The 19,302-nt window shown below is 44.6% G+C and overlaps 1 protein-coding gene across 2 annotated transcripts in view; it reads right to left on the minus strand.

Moving 5' to 3' along the window:
- Positions 1-19,302, minus strand: part of LOC126240546 (myeloid differentiation primary response protein MyD88) — a 132,389-nt gene that overhangs the window by 99,651 nt on the left and 13,436 nt on the right. Inside the window, exon 2 of one of the 2 annotated variants that reach the window (XM_049947933.1) lies at positions 10,037-10,162. The exons of the other annotated variant lie outside the window; for it this stretch is intronic. Coding sequence (XP_049803890.1) covers positions 10,037-10,162 — 126 coding nt within the window. The remainder of the gene's footprint in view (positions 1-10,036; positions 10,163-19,302) is intronic. 2 annotated transcript variants of the gene reach the window in all.

Genomic DNA, 19,302 nt, shown 5'->3' on the forward strand with positions numbered 1-19,302 from the left:
ATGTGAGTCCAGTTGGCTAACCGCTGCACCATCTGAACATACAGTTGCACTTACTTCACTATGTGCATCAGCATCTACACTGCTCTTCTTGGGTTTCTTAATGAAATGTGGAACAGCAACACGTCACCATATATGAACTATGAAATTATAATGAAAGCTAGACCTTTAGCTGCTTACAGGCACTGATAAATATCAACCGGGACAGTTGAAAAATGTATGCCCCGACCGGGACTCGAACCTGGGACCTCTTGCTTACATGGCAGACGCTCTATCCGACTGAGCCACCAAGGACACAGACGATAGTGGGACTGCAGGGACTTATCTCTGGCACGTTCCTTGTGAGACCCACATTTTCAACTATTTATCAATGCCTGCAAGCAGCTAATGGTCTGGATTTCATTAAAATTTCATTCTTCCATAGCTGCAAGATCACCAGTGGTATCTGTACAGATACCAGCTTCATACATATGAACTATTTTCTAACCTTAATTTCTGGCAATGTTTGCCTTTCCTGTAACTTGTTTTATGAGGTCATTCCAATTTACATCACTCTGGACACACACTCCCAGATAAAGGGATTTTTCCAGTGACTAACAAACCTTTCACTGCAACTTTCTGAAACTGAAATTTTGCTATAAAGATCTGCATCGTCTGTCAACAACTATACAGAGCTTTTAATGTTACCAAAGAGGTGAGTTTGTGAGCAACTTAGGTTCCACAAACTTCCATGGGGCATCTACGTCTACATACATATTCGCAAGCCACTGCATAGTGCATAGCAGAGGGTGCCCTGTTGTACTACTACTACTACTACTACTAGTAGTAGTAGTAGTAGTAGTAGTAGTAGTAGTAGTTATTTCCTTTCCTGTTCCACTAGCAAACAGAGTAAGGAGGAAACAACTGTCTGCACACCTCCATAAGAGCTCTAATCTTATTTTCATGGTCCTTATGTAAAATGTACATTGGCGGCTGTAGAATCATTCTGCAGTCAATCTCAGAAATCTGCTGTTCTCTAAATTTTCGCAACACTGCTCCTCAAAAAGAACACCACCTTCCCTCCAGTGATTTCCATTTGAGCTGCCAAAGCACATCTGTAATATGTGCGAGGAGTTTGAACCTACTGATAACAAATCTAGCATTCACATCTGTCTTCCCTGCACTGAGAATGACGTACCCATCTCTCTTTACCATGAAGCCATCAATCCAGCCACAAAGCTGGTCCAATTTTTCTTTATCAAATACCATCTAGAACTCAAGCTACATGATATTAACGTCAATGTCATTGCCTGCTGTCTTACAGGTTTCACAGACAAAAAGAATGAACTGCTTACAGAATCCATGTAAATTCCTACAGAGATTTCCAGCCTAAAAAAGGGTATCATATATATATATATATATATATATATATATATATATATATATATATATATATATATATATATATATATATATATATATTTTTTTTTTTTTTTTTTTTTTTTTTTTTTGTGGGGTTTCAGGGCGCTCAACTACTGAGGTCATTAGCGCCCAGTCACTGTTGTTAGAGCACATGGAATCTAGTAAAACTCAAGGGGAGGGGGGGACACCAGAAAGACCTGACAAAGATGCAGATAAAATAAGGAAAAAGGTTAGATGTCTTTGGACAAGCCAGTCAAAGTTATAAAACGCAGAACACGAGCAGCTGCTCGAGCATCATCAGCTAAAATATCCGGTAAAGTAGATGGCAGGGACAGGACAACACGAAATTGACTAAAACGGGGACACGACAATAAAACATGGCGCACTGTTAATGCCTGACCACAAGGGCACTGCGGGGCTGGGTCACCGGAGAGCAGGTAGCGGTGGCTAAACCGGCAATGCCCAATCCGCAACCTGGTCAGAAGGACCTCATCTCGCCGAGATGGTCGGGAGGAGGTTGTCCAAGCAGTTGGGAGCGGTTTTACTGCCCGGAGCTTGTTTCCTTGGAGGGATGACCAAGCATCCCACCACAACGACACAAGCCTCTTACATACATCCCCACGAACGTCAGATGACGGGACACAATGGGAGGCTGGCCGAGGCAGGAGGACTGCAGCCTTGGCTGCAGCATCTGCAGCCTCATTCCCCTCATTCCCAGGCACTCCTACATGTCCGGGAACCCACAGAAAGCTGACAGGAGAACCATTATCAGCGAAAGAATGGAGGGACTGCTGTATCCGGTGAATCAAGGGATGGACCGGATAGGGAGCTCCAAGGCTCTGAAGAGCACTGAGGGAGTCAGAGCAGACTACATACGATGAATGGCGGTGGCGGCGGGCATACTGAACGGCCTGATGGAGAGCAAAAAGCTCGGCCGTAAAGCTCGAACATTGGTCGAGGAGCCGGTATTTAAAGGTGGCGGCCCCAACGACAAAGGCACAGCCGACACCATCGTCAGTTTTGGAGCCATTGGTGTAAACAAAGGTGTGACCGGCAAGTCGAGCACAAAGTTCGACAAACCGTGAGCAATACACTGCAGCCGGAGTACCCTCCTTCGGGAGTGAGCTGAGGTCGAGATAAATATGAACCGGAGCCTGGAGCCAAGGTGGTGTCGGGCTCTCACCCTCTCTGAAGGTGGTAGGGAGGGCAAAATCCAATTGTCGAAGCAGGCGACGGAAGCGGACTCCGGAGGGCAGCAGGGCAGACACATACAGCCCGTACTGACGGTCGAGAGAATCAGCGAAGAAGGACTGGTAAGAGGGGTGGTCGGGCATAGACAACAGCCGGCAGGCATACCGACACAGCAGTACGTCGCGCTGGTAGGTCAATGGTAATTCGGCAGCTTCAGCATAAAGACTCTCGACAGGACTAGTGTAGAAGGCTCCGGTCGCAAGACGTATCCCCCGATGGTGGATGGAGTTGAGCCGGCGTAAGAGGGATGGCCGAGTGGACGAGTAGACGAAGCTCCCATAATCCAGCTTCGATCGGACAATGGACCGATACAAGCGAAGCAGGACAGTGCAATCCGCTCCCCAAGATGAACCGCTAAGAACTCTGAGGACATTAAGGGAACGTGTACAACGGGCCGCCAAATAAGAGACATGTGGAGACCAACACAGTTTCCTGTCCAACGTGAGCCCTAGAAACTTAGTTGTGTCCACGAATGGGAGAACAACGGGACCGAGATGTAAGGATGGCGGAAGGAACGCTTTATATCGCCAAAAGTTGATACAAACCGTCTTCTCTTCAGAGAACCGGAAGCCATTTGCCACGCTCCATGAGTAGAGGCTGTCTAGACAACGCTGAAGGCAGCGCTCCAGGAGGCATGTTCTCTGGGCACTGCAGTAGATCGCGAAGTCATCGACAAAGAGAGAGCCTGAGACATTAGGTGGAATGCAATCCATAATTGGATTGATCGCGATGGCAAAAAGGGCTACGCTCAAGACGGAGCCCTGAGGTACTCCGTTCTCCTGGAGGAAGACGTCTGACAATACGGAACCCACACGTACCCTAAACTTTCGATCCGTTAAAAAGGAATCAATAAAAAGGGGCAGGCGACCGCGTAGGCCCCACCTGTGCATAGTGCGGAGGATACCTCCTCTCCAACAGGTATCATAAGCCTTCTCCAAGTCGAAGAACACGGTTACCGTTTGGCGCCTTCGCAAAAAGTTGTTCATGATGAATGTCGACAAGGTCACAAGGTGGTCAACAGCGGAGCGGCGGCGACGAAAGCCGCATTGGACATTAGTAAGTAGCCGTCGAGATTCAAGAATCCAGACTAACCGAGCATTAACCATGCGCTCCATCACCTTACAGACACAGCTTGTAAGAGAAATGGGGCGGTAACTAGAAGGAAGGTGTCTATCCTTCCCGGGTTTGGGTATAGGAACAACAACAGCGTCACGCCAACGCATGGGGACTTGACCTTCGGTCCAGACGCGATTGTAGGTATGAAGAAGGAAGCTTTTGCCCGCCGGAGAAAGGTGTGCCAGCATCTGGACGTGAATGGCATCTGGCCCCGGAGCAGAGGACCGGGACAGTGCAAGCACACGTTCGAGTTCCCGCATAGTAAAGGGGGCATTATAAGTTTCCAGATTCAGCGAGTGGAAGGAAGGTCGCCGAGCCTCTTCTGCCTCTTTCCTGGGAAGGAAGGCAGGATGGTAATGGGCGGAGCTTGAAACCTCCACGAAAAAGCGGCCAAAGGCATTGGAGACAGCCACAGGATCAACAAGGACCTCATTACCTGAGGTCAGGCCAGGTACCGAGGAGTGGGCCTTAATGCCCGACAGCCGGCGCAGGCTACCCCAAACGACGGAAGAGGGAGTAAAACTGTTAAAGGAGCTGGTGAAAGAGGCCCAACAAGCTTTTTTGCTGTCTTTGATGACTCTACGGCATTGTGCTCGGAGTCGTTTGTATTCAATACAATTCGCCAACGTAGGATGGCGGCGAAAGGTGCGTAAAGCACGTCGTCGAGCACGGATAGCGTCCCTACAAGCCTTGTTCCACCAGGGGACGGAAACGCGACGTGAAGAAGAAGTTGTACGAGGAATGGAACGTTCGGCAGCATTGATGATAACAGCCGTGAGGTATTCGACCTGACTGTCACAACTGGGAAAATCGTGGTCCGGAAAGGTCGCCAGGGAGGAGTAAAGTCCCCAGTCAGCTTTCGGTATGTTCCAGCTCGAAGGACGTGGGGATGGGGTGTGGTGCAGGAGACAAACGACACAGGGGAAGTGGTCGCTCGAATAGGTGTGAGATAGGACATACCACTCGAACCGACGGGCAAGAGTGGTAGAACAGATCGAGAGGTCCAAGTGGGAGTAGGTATGAGTAGAGTCCGAGAGGAAAGTCGGGGCGCCAGTATTGAGGCAGACAAGATTGAGATGGTTGAAGACATCCGCCAAGAGTGAGCCTCTTTGACAGGATGCAGGAGAGCCCCAAAGGGGATGATGGGCATTGAAGTCGCCAAACAATAAAAACGGCGGGGGAAGCTGAACGAGCAGGTGCATCATGTCAGCCCGACTAACAGCAGATGACGGTGGAGTGTAGATGGTACAAACCGAAAAAGTAAAAGCAAAAAGAGTAATGCGGACAGCTATTGCTTGGAGTGGGGTGGTCAATGGGATGGGATGGTAATAGACATCGTCCCGAACGAGCAACATGACCCCACCATGAGCTGGGACACCGTCCACAGGGGTGAGGTCATACCGCTCCGAGGTATAGTGGGTAAAGGCAATACGGTCAGTCGGGCGCAACTTGGTTTCCTGGAGACCAAGGACAAGCGGACAGTGCAGGCGGAGGAGCAGTTGTAATTCCTCCCGATTAGATCGAATACCTCTTATGTTCCAATGAAACAACGCCATCGCTAGTCAAAAAGTTGGGGGAACGAGACGGGGGAAGAGCTGGTCACCTCGACGGCCGCGGAGGGCCAGGTTGCGAGGGAACAATGCTACAACCGACGGGAGGCGGATCCGGTTCCATCGACTCGTCACCAGCTGCGGCCGCTGTCCCTGGTTGTTTAGGAGGGGCAGCATCGTTTGCCGACGAAAGGCCAGCTGAGCGCCTGGCAGCAGAGCGTCCCGGCGAAACTGAGGACGGCCGGGAGCAGCGACTCACGGATGGAGCGTCAGACGAAACGTGCCGGGGTGGAGAGGGGGATAGAGACTTCTTCTTGGAGGCCTTCTTGGAAGGCCGAGGAGGCACAGGGATGGTGGGCTGGACCCGAAGAAGGTCCTCACTCGCGGGGTCCGTTTTGGAACGCCGGACCTCGGAAGCTGGGGTCCGGAACGTTTCCCCGATGGACGCCTGAGAAGAGGATCGCTTCTCAGGTGGTGTGGGGGCAGGAGGAGGAGGAGGAAGGTTGGCCCCTGGGGCAGAGGGGGTGGGGGCCATGGGGGACGAGGATTTGGAAGGGAGGGATTTGGGAGGCGGAGGCAGAGCCCCCTGATGGGTGGAGGAGGCGGAGGGGGGACAGGATAGGGGTGAGGATACTGCGGAAGGAGTGGACACAACTGAGGCAAACGAAGTGGTCAATGGCACGGGATGGAGGCGGTGAAACTTCTTCCTGGCCTCAGAATAAGAGAGCCGATCCAAAGTTTTGATTTCTTGTATCTTCTTCTCCTTCTGATATGCGGGGCAGTCTGAGGATCTAGGTGAGTGGACGCCAGGACAATTAATGCACCGAGGTGGTAGGGTGCATGTATGTTCCTCACGAAGAGGACGTCCACAATCGCCACAAAGGGGCTCAGCCTCACACCGTGACGACATGTGCCCAAAGCGCAAACACCTAAAACAGCGCATAGGAGGCGGGACGTAAGGTCGCACGTCACACCGGTAGCACATCACCTTTACCTTCTCCGGGAGAACGTCCCCCTCGAAGGCGAGGATAAAGGCCCCGGTGTCGATGCGACGGTCTTTGGGGCCGCGCTGGACTCGCCGGACGAAATGCATGCCTCGGCGCTCCAGGTTGGCCCTGAGCTCCTCATCAGATTGTAGCAGGAGGTCACGATGAAAAATAACCCCCTGCATTCTATTTAGTGCCAGATGTGGGACAATGGATACTGGGATGTCCCCTAGGCGGTCGCACGCCTGAAGCGCCACCGACTGTGTGGCGGAGGTGGTCTTGATAAAAACGGACCCTGAACGCATCTTGCTGAGAGCCTCGATTTCCCTGAAGATGTCCTCAATGTGCTGAACAAAGAACATGGGCTTGGAGGTGGCGAATGTCCCCCCATCGGTTTGAGAACAGACCAAATAGCGGGGGAAGTACTTCGCCCCAAGCCGGCGGGCCTGTCCCTCCTCCCATGGAGTGGCCAAGGGGGAAAGGGCAGGAGAACCAGAACTAGAAACGATACGTGTTGACATTTCATCTGCGAAACGTCCGCCCCGATACCACCCACTCCGACCAGGGGCTCTCCCCACGGGCGCCACTCAGCCACAGCAAGGGCCACCTGGCAGGATGACCATTGCCGGGAGTCCTGATGCCCCAAGGAGACGGGCATCTACTCCTTGGCCGACGTGGGGAGGGTGCAGCTCAGGTATCGGCAGTACGATCCCTGTGTTGTCAGGGGGCTACAACCTAGAGGGTACATGACGACCCCACCACAACGGGCTGGCTACCGTGCTGGATTTCTGGTGCCATGGAAAGTCCATCATGATCGCTGGTGCAGATGGAGATGCACTATGGGTGTAACTTGGACAACCCATCAGGCGTTTAGGCCCAATTTGAGGAATAGTGGATATGGTTACAACGCCGGTGCAATGCTGAGTGCCTAGGTCTTAGTGCACTTAGGACCAGTGGTACACCACGTAAGGTGTCCTTCCCCAAAAGGCTCGTACTTCTGTAGAATTTTGAAAAATGGAGGTCAAACCCCAAGGGGGACCATCACATGGAAGGCCGAAACGGTTGAAACTCCTTTTAGTCGCCTCTTACGACAGGCAGGAATACCTCGGGCCTATTCTTACCCCGGACCCGGAGGGGGGACGTATAAGTTTGAATAGGTACCCAAATTCTACAACAAACTTCAACAACAAACTGATGTTTGTGATAAATCTATAGTTATGTGTACCTCTGGAACAACCCTTCTTGAAAACAAGAAAGTTCCTTTTTTCCAGTCACCTACTACATATCATTGTTCCTTTTCAATAACACAATAGTCCTCCAGTATCAAATAGCACAGAATGTACAAATGAATGCCTGGAAGCATGGTAAGCAGCTAATCAGTAAAAAAAAAAAAAGTTTTATTATACCTGAAATATTATTATTAGATATGTCTTTATCATTTTGTACAGTTTTAAGAGTTAGTCACATACAAAGAGGTACTTAATATGGCACACACTATACAGAAATAATTATGAGGGTAGTTTAGTAAATATAGACCTACTCATGTTTGAAGACAGATGTCATTAATAAAGGAAACTTACATTATCATAATGCACTACAATCTGTTGGACACATTAAAACAAAAATGACACTGATTCATATGTTAGTTTGGAATTGGCAGCTATTTTATTGCTTTGTGCTATGTGGTTCCCACTGAGACAGAGAAAGTGCAGTATTGTTCAGCTATTCATTTTCTGTTTGTGGCTGGGATAATGTGTGACAAGATCAAAGTGAAACTGGATGCTGTTTATGCTGATGCTTCACCAACAACAACAGCCAGACATTGCTTCAGCAACTTTAAATCTTGTTTCACATCTGTTCCTGGTAAGGATCAGCTAGGTACCTTGAAGATGCACTTATAGAATAAAACACAAGAAATCCACCCCAAGACTACTGCTGATCATCGAACAAAGATGGACACAGCAGCAGACGCCATAGAGTGTTAAGGGAATGGCACTTAGACAATTAATATTTTACTTCATAAGTTGGCAATAAGAAAACATGTTATCAACAAATGCTACGATTTCTGATGGTGGAAAAGAAGTAGTGGCAGATTTCAAATTCTAAGCAGCTTTTGTAACAATTTAAGCAATACACAAACAAATTTTGCTTCACACAGTCACCGTCAATGACACCTGAATGTATCACAACACTGCTGAAACATAGCAACAATTAAAGCAAATGGTTGCTTCTTGTGACTCTGTTCTAAAGTAGGCAAACACAGTTTGTTCCAAAAGAGATACACACAGTCCCACTGAGAAAATGTAGTAATAATAATGATAATGATGATGATGATGATGATGATTATGATGTGATCCGATGATATCACTCAATGACCTGGTGCACTTCTTTCAACTGGGTGCCACTTCAACGACTTGCATGAGCCTGAGCCAATGACACCTGTTGTTCCCAGCGGTAGCTTGTCCAAGTATTAACCAGTCTGATGCTGCATAATGGTGTTCAGGAGAGAAGCAGTGTGTCTAACATGACAAGGCCATTTGCAATGTTAAGGTGATGACAGAAAGTTTAGAAATAGGAAAAATAATCACTGAACAACAATACAGTGAGCTACTGGACCACTTTGACAAGAAATTGGGAGAAATAATGGCCACATTTGGTGAAGAAGAAAGTGCTGTTTCCCCACGCCCAAGAGCCAACACCATCATCTGAAACTGTCGCCATAAAACAGCATGAATTGAGCTACTAATTGCTCCCCCTTCCCTCCACTCTCTTCACCTGACCCACTTCCCTGTGATTTCTTGTTTCAAAACATGAAGAAATGGTACACAGGGAAAACATTTTATTCAAATGAGACAAAGGCATATTTTAGAGTGCTCAACAACTCCCAAGTTTTGGATGGGTTAGAAATATGGCTGGGACTTTGTAAAAAGTTGAAAAATGAAAACTAAATGGCGTCTTAGTCTTAGAAGTGGTACTTACTGAACACCCTCGTATGTAATGAAACAAGTGTGCATACTACAAATATGTCTATGCATAATCAACACTTGCTACTCCCCACATGGAGGTGGCACTGAGTTGCAGACAACACAATGGAAAAGAATGCTAGATATGTTCAGCTATCAGACTAAGTCCTTCATAAGGCACAAAAGACTCACAACACAAGCACAAATCAAACACAGGGCCACTGCTGTCTCAGGGCACAAAGGGCCTTAATGCCCAGAGACAACTGTGGCCCTGTGTGTGGGAGTTGTGCTTGTGCAAATGCATATGTGTTTTCTATGTCTGATGAAGGGCTTGGTCCAATAGCTGAATGTATCTAGCATTCTTTTTCATTTTGCCTATCTATGACCCAATGCCTCCTCCATGGAGGGGGGAGGGGGGGGCAGGGCTGGGGGTGGACTGATCTATCCTTTCCATATTATCACGTGCTGGATGTTCCACTGTATAATCAATAACAGATATCTTAATCTTATCACATATCTCATCACACACAAAAAACTGTACCCCCCCCCCCACACACACACAATCTCAAGCACAATTACAAACCTCTATCAATTAAATCTTATGGAAAAGCAACCATTCAGCAAACGCAAGAACTTTGTGATGCACAGCTGTACTATGTGAATCCGTTGCTCAAGACATTCCTGTCAAATTCAAAAACATTTCCTAAAAAAGAAACTATGGAAGCTGTTTTGCTCAGATCCCATAAAAGATTTAGTTATCTCATAAACAAACCTTGGCAGGCCTTCATCTGTTGGAATAACTTTCAAGGGATTCAGTAAGCTACAAACCATGTCTTGTGTAGAAGGTTTCAGAGCTTTAATTGAAACCTGAAACAAGTCTGGCTCCTCAAAACCCGCCCTGTGAACAGAATAGATACACTTCAGCTGACACCATACGTGTATACCCTTAGAACATAGAAAAAGCCAGAAAAGGTGTACACAAGCTGCTACATTTAAATTCCTTTTACCTGACACAGATTGCAAATTAACTGTGTGAAAGTCTGGTAAGTACAGAAATGGGCAAAACAATTTAGCAGCAAAAAATACACAGAGCAAAATAAGGGCTACAAGAGCACAGACATATATAAGTGAAAATCCCACCCAATCGCGAGATAGGTAACTGCAATACATGTATAGTAGCAGAGGTGTTGAGGGTGAAATTGGTTATACCTTCCTAATCATTTTGACACTTTTAGAGTGGCACAAATGGCAAACATTAATACAAGGTTATCAAAAAGTTCAGCATCAGTTTTTGACCATATACTTACAGGTGCTGATAGGGAAAATGTATGAAGTATTTGTAAGAATCTTGGCCTTTTGGGTCGTTATTGTCAGATAACAAAGCTAAAGACAAGGTTTGTAAAACCTTGCAGCCAATAAATGGATCTTCTCAGAACATAAATACATACTTTTTCTAAGGCATTGGCAAGTCAAAACTGAGAAATTAATTTTTGAGGAGACAAACTCAAAAGCAGCCATTCCTACAGAGCAGCTAAGGAAAACAGATTTGTAACTGCTGATGTTAGGAAGTCCTCCTAGGCACCTAAATTTCTTAGTTCTTTGCAAAAACACTACACTAATCCACATTCCTAAAAAAATCATTTTAAGACAAAACATATAATGCAGGAAATAAAAGCAAAGTAGTGTGGGATGTTACAAAACAGGAAACTGAAAAAGGCATACTTAAGTACAACAACATACAAATAAAAAATGGAGGTAGAATAACAAAGTCCTCACGAATTAGCAAATTTTGTAAATGACTGGTATTGCAGTGAAACTAGGGAAAAATCTTCTAAAACATGTGTAGCACCCACCATGACTTAATACAGCAAGTACAATGCCGTGTTTCACACAAGAGAGCTTGCAGTCAGAAAGATAATACAACAATTACAAATTAAGAAGCCGGCAGGCAGAGATGAGGTTCCTGTCTCTGTACTGAAGGCATGCATAGATCACATACAAGCCCCATTAACAAACATAATAAATGATTCCTTTACTTCATGTATTTTTCCAAAGTAACTAACGCAACATCATAATCACTGATTAAATGGCAGAATCCGTATCAGAGAAAGCAAACGAAACCTCAAGAATGTTCACTGTTGGACAATATGTAATGAATTAATATTGAACACAAAGAAGAAAAAAAACAGCACATACTTCAGCATTAAGAGGAACAACACCCATGTCATATTAAACATAGTTGATAAATCTATAGTTGTGTAACAAATGCACAGGGATGAACATTGATTGTCAACTACCACAGAATAAACACACAAAGACACTGGCAAAAAGAATGTCATCACCATGTTACACTCGCAGGATTTTAGTATTACTTTGTAACAGCCAATGTCTTGGGGTGTCATACAAAGTAATACCTAAAATATCTCAGAATTTCATTGTACCAGTCTGACTAGTGGCAGTATGACATTCTGGTGCTAGACGTCTCAAGGTACACATCTTAGCTACTGTGGCATCATCTTTGACGTGTACAGTTGCGAGTGTCAGGATGTATTTCAGTGCTCCTGAAAATTATGAAATGGATAGTGTGGAGTAATAAATTAATATCAAATTCTGTTTCAAGTTGAAAACTGCAGCTGAAACCCATCACGTGCTAACAAAGGCATTTGGTGAGATAGCACTGCATCAAGCAAGGACATTCGAGTGGTTCCAGCACTTCAAGGAGGACCGAAAATCTGTGGAAGATGAAAACATTTTGGTCAACCATCAACATGAACAACACAGGAAAGGATCATGACAGTGCACGACCTGATTCACAAAGATCAAAGGCAGGCAACTGATAATGTTCATAACTGACTTGGGCTGTTGTACGGTACATGTCAACGAATCCAGCCCATGAACTGAACCTCAGATGAATTGCAGTAAAGTCTACCCCTCATCTTCTAAGCATCAAACAATGAAACCTCAGTGAGCTGGAACAGAATTAGAGTGTGTCCAGAATTCTCGGGTCTATGGTTATGACCCTGAAACAAAGCAGCAATCATCACAATGGAAAACTCCATTTTTCCTAGGCTAAAAAGAGCTCAGTAAGTTCACGGTGCCACCAGGACACCCCAGGACTCGACGGACAATGCGCCCTCGCCCCCACCTTCCCCACTCGCCGACCCTTGGACTTTGACCCACCCTCACCATTGTTGCCCCACGACACACCCTCAGGCCCAGACACGTGCCCCGGCAGCAGTTTTCCGGAGGACGTACCTGTTCGTCAGGAGCCAGATGACGAGGTACGATTGGCAGTACACCTTTCTCGACAGCTACGGCTCCTGGCTCATCTACTTCCAGCGTCCTGCCTCCCTCTCCATTGTCGTTCACAACCTCACTACACGACAACAGTGCAGCATTTCAGGGGGAGGAATGTGCTGGCTTAAGCAGTGGCCAGCACTCCGATCAGCAAAGAGGCTGCGATAAGATCGATAGTAGGCACCGGAGCAAGCGAACCTATCAGGAGACTCGCAAGCAATGCGCTGCCGATGCTCTCTCAACCGCGTGTTTAGATGGCCACTGCAGACCGGAGTGCCCAGTCAGTCATCCAGTGAGTCTAGCTCGGAGTGAGTCAGTACCTAAGATCAGAGCAGTGTACATAGTGGGACTTGAACTTCACCAGCAGTGAGGCTAACATGGACTATCACGGAAGAGCTTGTACCAAAACACCTGGACTATCTTAAGAAACTTCTTGTTCTTATGAATAAGCAACCCTGTTAATATGCGTGTGCAGTTTGTGTTATGGAAGAGGATACCAGCCAAACAACATCCTCTCCTTGCTTCCCATGCTACAAGCCTACAGTGACAACGAGACGACACAGAAAATACCATGGAAGTTATTCTGTGATGTTTTAAGAGATGTCCTACCATCCTGTCCCTTCTTCTTCTTGTCAGTGTTTTCCACACATTCCCTTCCTCCCAGATTCTGCGGAGAACTTCCTCATTACTTACCTTATCAGTCCACCCAATTTCCAACATTTTTCCGTAGTACCACATCTTAAATGCTTTGATTCTCTTCTTTTCCAGTTTTCCCACAGTCCAGGTTTCACTACCATACAATGCTGTGCTCCAAACATACATTCTCAGAAATTTCTACCTGAAATTAAGTCCTATGCTTGATACTAGTAGAATTCTCTTGGCCAGGAACGCCCTTTTTGCCAGAGTTAGACTGCTTTTTTTATCCTCCTTGCTCCATTTGTCACGAGGTATTTTGCTGCCGAGGCAGCAGTATTCATTAACCTCATCTACTTCGTGATTATCCTTGATGTCAAGTTTCTCACTGCTCTTATTTCTGCTGCTACTTATTATTTTCAAACAACGGAAAATCCGGGATGGGATGCAACTTTCCTTTTCATAGTATTGTCTCATTACTTTCATCTTTCTACAGTTTACTCTCAATCTATATTCTACACTCATTAGACTTCCATTCAACAGATCCCATAATTTTTCTTCACTTTCACTGAGGATAGAACTGTAATCAGTGAATCTTATCACTGATCTCCTTTTACCCAGAATTTTAATTCCACTGTTTAGTCTCTTTCTTTTGTCCGTCATTGCTACTGTGACGTATAGATTGAACAGTGCTGGTGAAAGACTGCATCCCTGTCTTACACCCTTGTAATCTGAGCACTTTCTTCTCGATCTTCCACTCTTATTGTTCCCTCTTGCCTGTTGTACAAATTGTATATTACCCAGCTTTCCCTGTAGCCTACCCCACTTTTCTGACACTACTGACACTGTTAAACAGTTTTTCCAGGTCAACAAGTCCTATGAATGTGCCTTGATTTTTCTTTAGTCTTTCTTCCATCATCAACCGCAATGTTAGAACTGGCTCTCTGTTGCCTTTACCTTTCCTAAGGCCAACCTGATCGTCATGTAACACATCCTCAATTTTCTTTTACACTCTTCTGTATACAATTGTTGTCAGCAACTTGGACGCACAAGCTGTTAAGCTGATTGCATGACAGTTTTTGCACTTGTCATCTCTTGTCACCTTCACAACTCTGTGGAGGATGTTTCAGCAGAAGTCAGATGGTGTATCGCCAGACAAACACTTTCTACACACCAATGTGAAGAGTCATTTTGTTGGCTCTTTTCCCAACAATTTTAGAAATTCTGATGGAATGTTGTCTATCTCTTCTGCCTTACTGGATCTTAAATCTTCCAAAGCTCTTTCAAATTCTGTTTCTAGTACTGGATCCCCTCTCTCTTCTAAATCGACTCCTGTTATTTCTTTTCTGTCATGTCATCAGCCAAATCTTCCCCCTTAGAGAGGCATTTATTGGACTCTTGCCACCTACCCAATCTGCGTTTAACAATGGAAATCCCATTGCACTCTTAATGTTACCACACTTGCTTTTAATTTCACCAGAGGTTGTTAAGACTTATCTATAGGTTAGTCAGTCCTTCTGACCATAATTTCTTTTTTCGATTTCTTCGCGTTTTACGCAGCCATTTCACCTTAGCTCCGCTGCACTTCCTATTTATTTCATTCCTAAGTGACTTATATTTCTGTATTTCCTTGAACATTTTTGTACTTCCTTCTTCCATCAATCAAGTGAATTATTCCTACTGTTACCCACAGGTTCTCTGTAGTTACCTTCTTTGTACCAATGGTTTTCTTTGCGACTTCTGTGACTGCCCTTCCTAGAGATGCGCAGTCCTCTTGAACTGAACTGCCTACTGAGCTATTCCTTATTTTAGTATGAATAACCTCAGAGAACTTCAAGTGTAACTCTTCACTTCTTAGCACTTCTGTATCCCACTTCTTTGTGCAGTGATTCTACCTACTACTCTCTTAAATTTCATCCTACTCTTCATCACTACTGAATCGTGATCTGAGTCTATATCTGCTCCTGGGTACGCCTTACAATCCAGTATCCGAGTTCAGAATCTCTGTCAGACCATGATGTAACCTAACTTAAATCTTCCCTATCTCCCAGCCCTTTCAATGTATACCTTCTCCTCCTGTTATTCTTAAGCAGAGTATTCACTGTCACTGGCTGAAATTTATTGCAGAACTCAATTAGTCATTCTCCTGTCTCATCCCTAGTACCAAGCCCATATTCTCCCATAACCCTTTCTTCTACTCCTTCCCTACAATCATATTACAGTCCCCTTTAACTATTAGATTTTCATCTCCCTTTACATACCGAATTACTTGTTCAATATCCTGAAATACTTTCTCTATCTCATCATCTTCAGCTTGCGACATTGGCATGCACACCTGAATTATTGCTGTCGGTGTTGGTTTGCTGTCATTTCTGATGAGAACAACCCAGTCACTGAACTGTTCACAACAACTCAATCTCTGCCCTACCTGCCTATTCATAACAAATACTACTCTCATTACACCACTGTCTGCTGCCATTGTTAATATTACCCTATACTCGTCTGATCAGAAATTGTCCTCTTTCCATGCCACTTCACTGACCCCCCCACTATATCTAGGTTGAGCCCTAGCATTTCCTTTTTCAGATTTTCTAGCTTCTCGACCATGTTCAAACTTCTGACATTCTGCACCCTGACTCATAGAATGTTGTCCTTTTGTTGATTATTCAATCTTTTTCTCATGGTCACCTCCCCCTTGGCAGTCCCCTCCTGGAGATCCAAGTGGGGAACCAGTCTGGAATCTTTTGCCAAAGGAGAGATCAACAAGACACTTTTTCAATTACAGGCCACATGTCCTGTCTATAATGCAGTGGTTTCCATTACCTTCTGCATCCTCATACCATTGATCACTGCTAAGTTTTCTGCCTTGAGGGGCAGTTGCAATGGAAGCAGGTGTATTACTGAACCATCAGTTTAATAAATCATGGTTATAAAACACTAACATGACTTAGCTACATAATAATCGTATGACTGGTAGAACATGAACTTGGGACAATTAGTTTTAATTCCGAAAAAATGCAGGAACATATGGGAAAATGCTTGCTCTGCAGCTTATCTCACAACATATACTGAAGGAGGGTAAACCTCTGTTTACAGCACTTGTAGATTTAGAGTAAGCTTTTGACAATGGTGACTGCAATACTCTCTCTGAAATTCTGAAAGTAGCTGCGATAAAATACAAGAAGCACAGTGTTATCTACAACTCATACAGAAACCAGATTGCAATAGACAGAGTCAAAGCATGTGAAAGGGAGGTAATGGTTGACAAGGGAGTGAGACAGTGTTTTAGCCTATCTCCCATATTATTCCATTCCTTACATTGAGTAAGCAGTAAATGAAACCATATAAAATTTTCATAGGGAATTAAAATTTAAGAAGAAGAATTAAAAACCCTTGAGGTTTGCCGATGACACTGTAATTCTGCCAGAGATGGCAAAATTCTTGGAAAATCAGTTGAATATAATGAACAATATCTTGAAAATAATTTTTATGATAAAGATAAATAAAAATAGAACAAGGATAATGGAGCTAACAATATCGATTTGTCAACTCACAACTGAACTGTCACCTTTAATCCTTATCTAGACTTCAGGCTATACTACATATAAGTCAGCCACCACAACCACATTCCAAAGGCGAATACAAATGTTCTACTCTCTTTCTGTTTGCGCACATATAATGTTGCGCACCACATCATCATTACGCTATGGAACAAAGTTGACATCCAGTATTGGTATGTTCATCTGGCAAACTTTAAAGCTCATAGTGGCATAACCTGCATGACATTAATTGCAAAATATGCTAAACATATAGTTAATGCTGTGGATGCAAGTGGGCCTGGTACATTCCCAGATACACTGCAGTAGCCAAAACACCCCATTAGTGTTGTTACATTCCAAAATCCATATATTTATATCCATATATATGGGTATATTTATGTCTGTACTGTTTGCTGTCTATGTCTAACTTCCCATCCAACAAATATGAAAGTTACAAAAGATTGTGGTAATAGAGTGACCCTTAGCATAGCCTACTGTTTACGTCCACAACACATCAAAATGCAGTTTGCCATATCCAACATAATTTTCACCACAAAAACTAAAACTTAAATTCAAAAAATATATGAAGTTTCATGTGTATCTATCACACACACAAAAAAACTGTTTATTTGCAGCATTGATCTCCTTACATAAGTTACATAATGGACCCCCTACATAATTTTTACAAGGAGATCAATGACGAAAATTAACACAGCTCTCTAATATATGGAAACAGTTTATAAATGTGATTGAAGATTTAGCACTACACACGGTCTTCATTTGAATGGCCACAAGAAAATTCATAATAGTGATGTTTTTATGTTTGGCTCCAACACAACTCCAGTACCACATTCCAGTAATAACTACCATTTAAATAAGACCTGTTTTAGGCTAAAGAATGGAGAAAGTTTCAGAATAAATGTACTTTTTAATAATTTAGCTTATGTCAAACGTAACATTAAGGAACCTGTCAAAAATACAGCATATGACCTGTATTGCTTAAAAACATTTTATGAAAGTATAAGAAGCCTTTTAAATAATAAAAAAAAAAAGAACAGCTGCAACTTTTCCTTCAAGAACCAGCTGAAGCACATTCTAGAAGTTACAGAAATTAATCAGATATATTTAAAAAGCTATAGAGTTGGTTCTGTATGACCAACTTAAAACATGGTGGGGTGGAAATTTACATGTACAATACTCTTAGGCCACAAGTCATAGAGGTAATTCAGTACTGTATTGAACAGCATTTTGAATACTGTGCTGTCAAATTAGAACTGGAAACTAAGTCCCTCATAATATTAGCAATTTACAAGGAACCTCAGGAAACATTTAGAAATTTCTTTCTCAGCTACAATCAACTGTTATAAAATTTTATATGAATAACAGTAAAATTACACTATGCAGGGATTTTAACATTAATTTTCTTTTCAAATAATAGCAATCATAAATAGTTGGAATCATTATTGTCAACTTTCAACCTACTCTCTATGATCTCATTCCCAACAGGAGTATACAGGCACTGCAAGGCTATGATTGATAATCTGTCTCTGGACCCAGACAGATTGGTTGGTTGGTTTGTGGAATTAAAGGGACCAGACTGCTACGGTCTTCGGTCCCTTATTCCAAAATTTCAAACACCCACACAGAAGAAAAACAAACAATGGAAAAGACGACAGATGACACAGGACAAGAAAGACTTAGAGACCAGACAAAAGGAATTAAATCACACAGAGTGTGACAGTGGTTGGCCGACCATAAGAGAGAAAAAAGGGAAAACCAACCACCGAGAAACACACTAAAAGCTCAATCTAAAATCGTAGGCCAAAGGCCAGACTCAACACAAAAAAGACAAACACTTAGATTAAGTGATAAAAGCCCCCTGCTTGAATAAAACGCAAAACTAAGCCTGCCATGGCAGTGTCATCCGTTAAATGGGCAGGGAGCATATCAGGCAGCACAAATGTCTGCCTGAGCACAGCTAAAAGCGGACAGGCCAACAAAATGTGGACCACCGTCAAAGCCGCCCTGCAGCGACATAGAGGCGGGTCCTCACGACGCAGTATATATCTGTGCGTCAGCTGAGTGTGGCCAATGCGGAGCCAACAAAGGACAACTGAGTCCCTGCAAATGGCTCGCATGGATGACCGCCACACAGTCGTCGTCTCGTTGATAGCACGGAGTTTATTGGGTGTGGTCAGATCACGCCATTCAGCATCCCAAAGCGCGAAAACTTGGTGGCGTAAGACTGCTAGCAAATCAGTCTCTGGGAGGCCAATGTCCAGAGTTCGTTCACGGGTGGCCTCTTTGGCCAGGCGGTCAACGTGTTCATTGCCCGGGATGCCGACATGACCAGGGGTCCACACAAAGACCACAGAGCAGCTGCAACGGGCAAGAGTATGGAGGGACTCCTGGACAGCCATCACCAGACGAGAGCGAGGGAAACACTGGTCGATAGCTCGTAAACCGCTCAGGGAGTGGCTACAGATAACGAAGGACTCACCTGAGCAGGAGCTGATATACTCTAGGGCACAAAAGATGGCGACCAGCTCAGCAGTGAAAACGCTGCAGT

This window comes from Schistocerca nitens, chromosome 1 (assembly GCF_023898315.1).
Source record: "Schistocerca nitens isolate TAMUIC-IGC-003100 chromosome 1, iqSchNite1.1, whole genome shotgun sequence".
Taxonomy (NCBI): Eukaryota; Metazoa; Arthropoda; class Insecta; order Orthoptera; family Acrididae; genus Schistocerca; species Schistocerca nitens.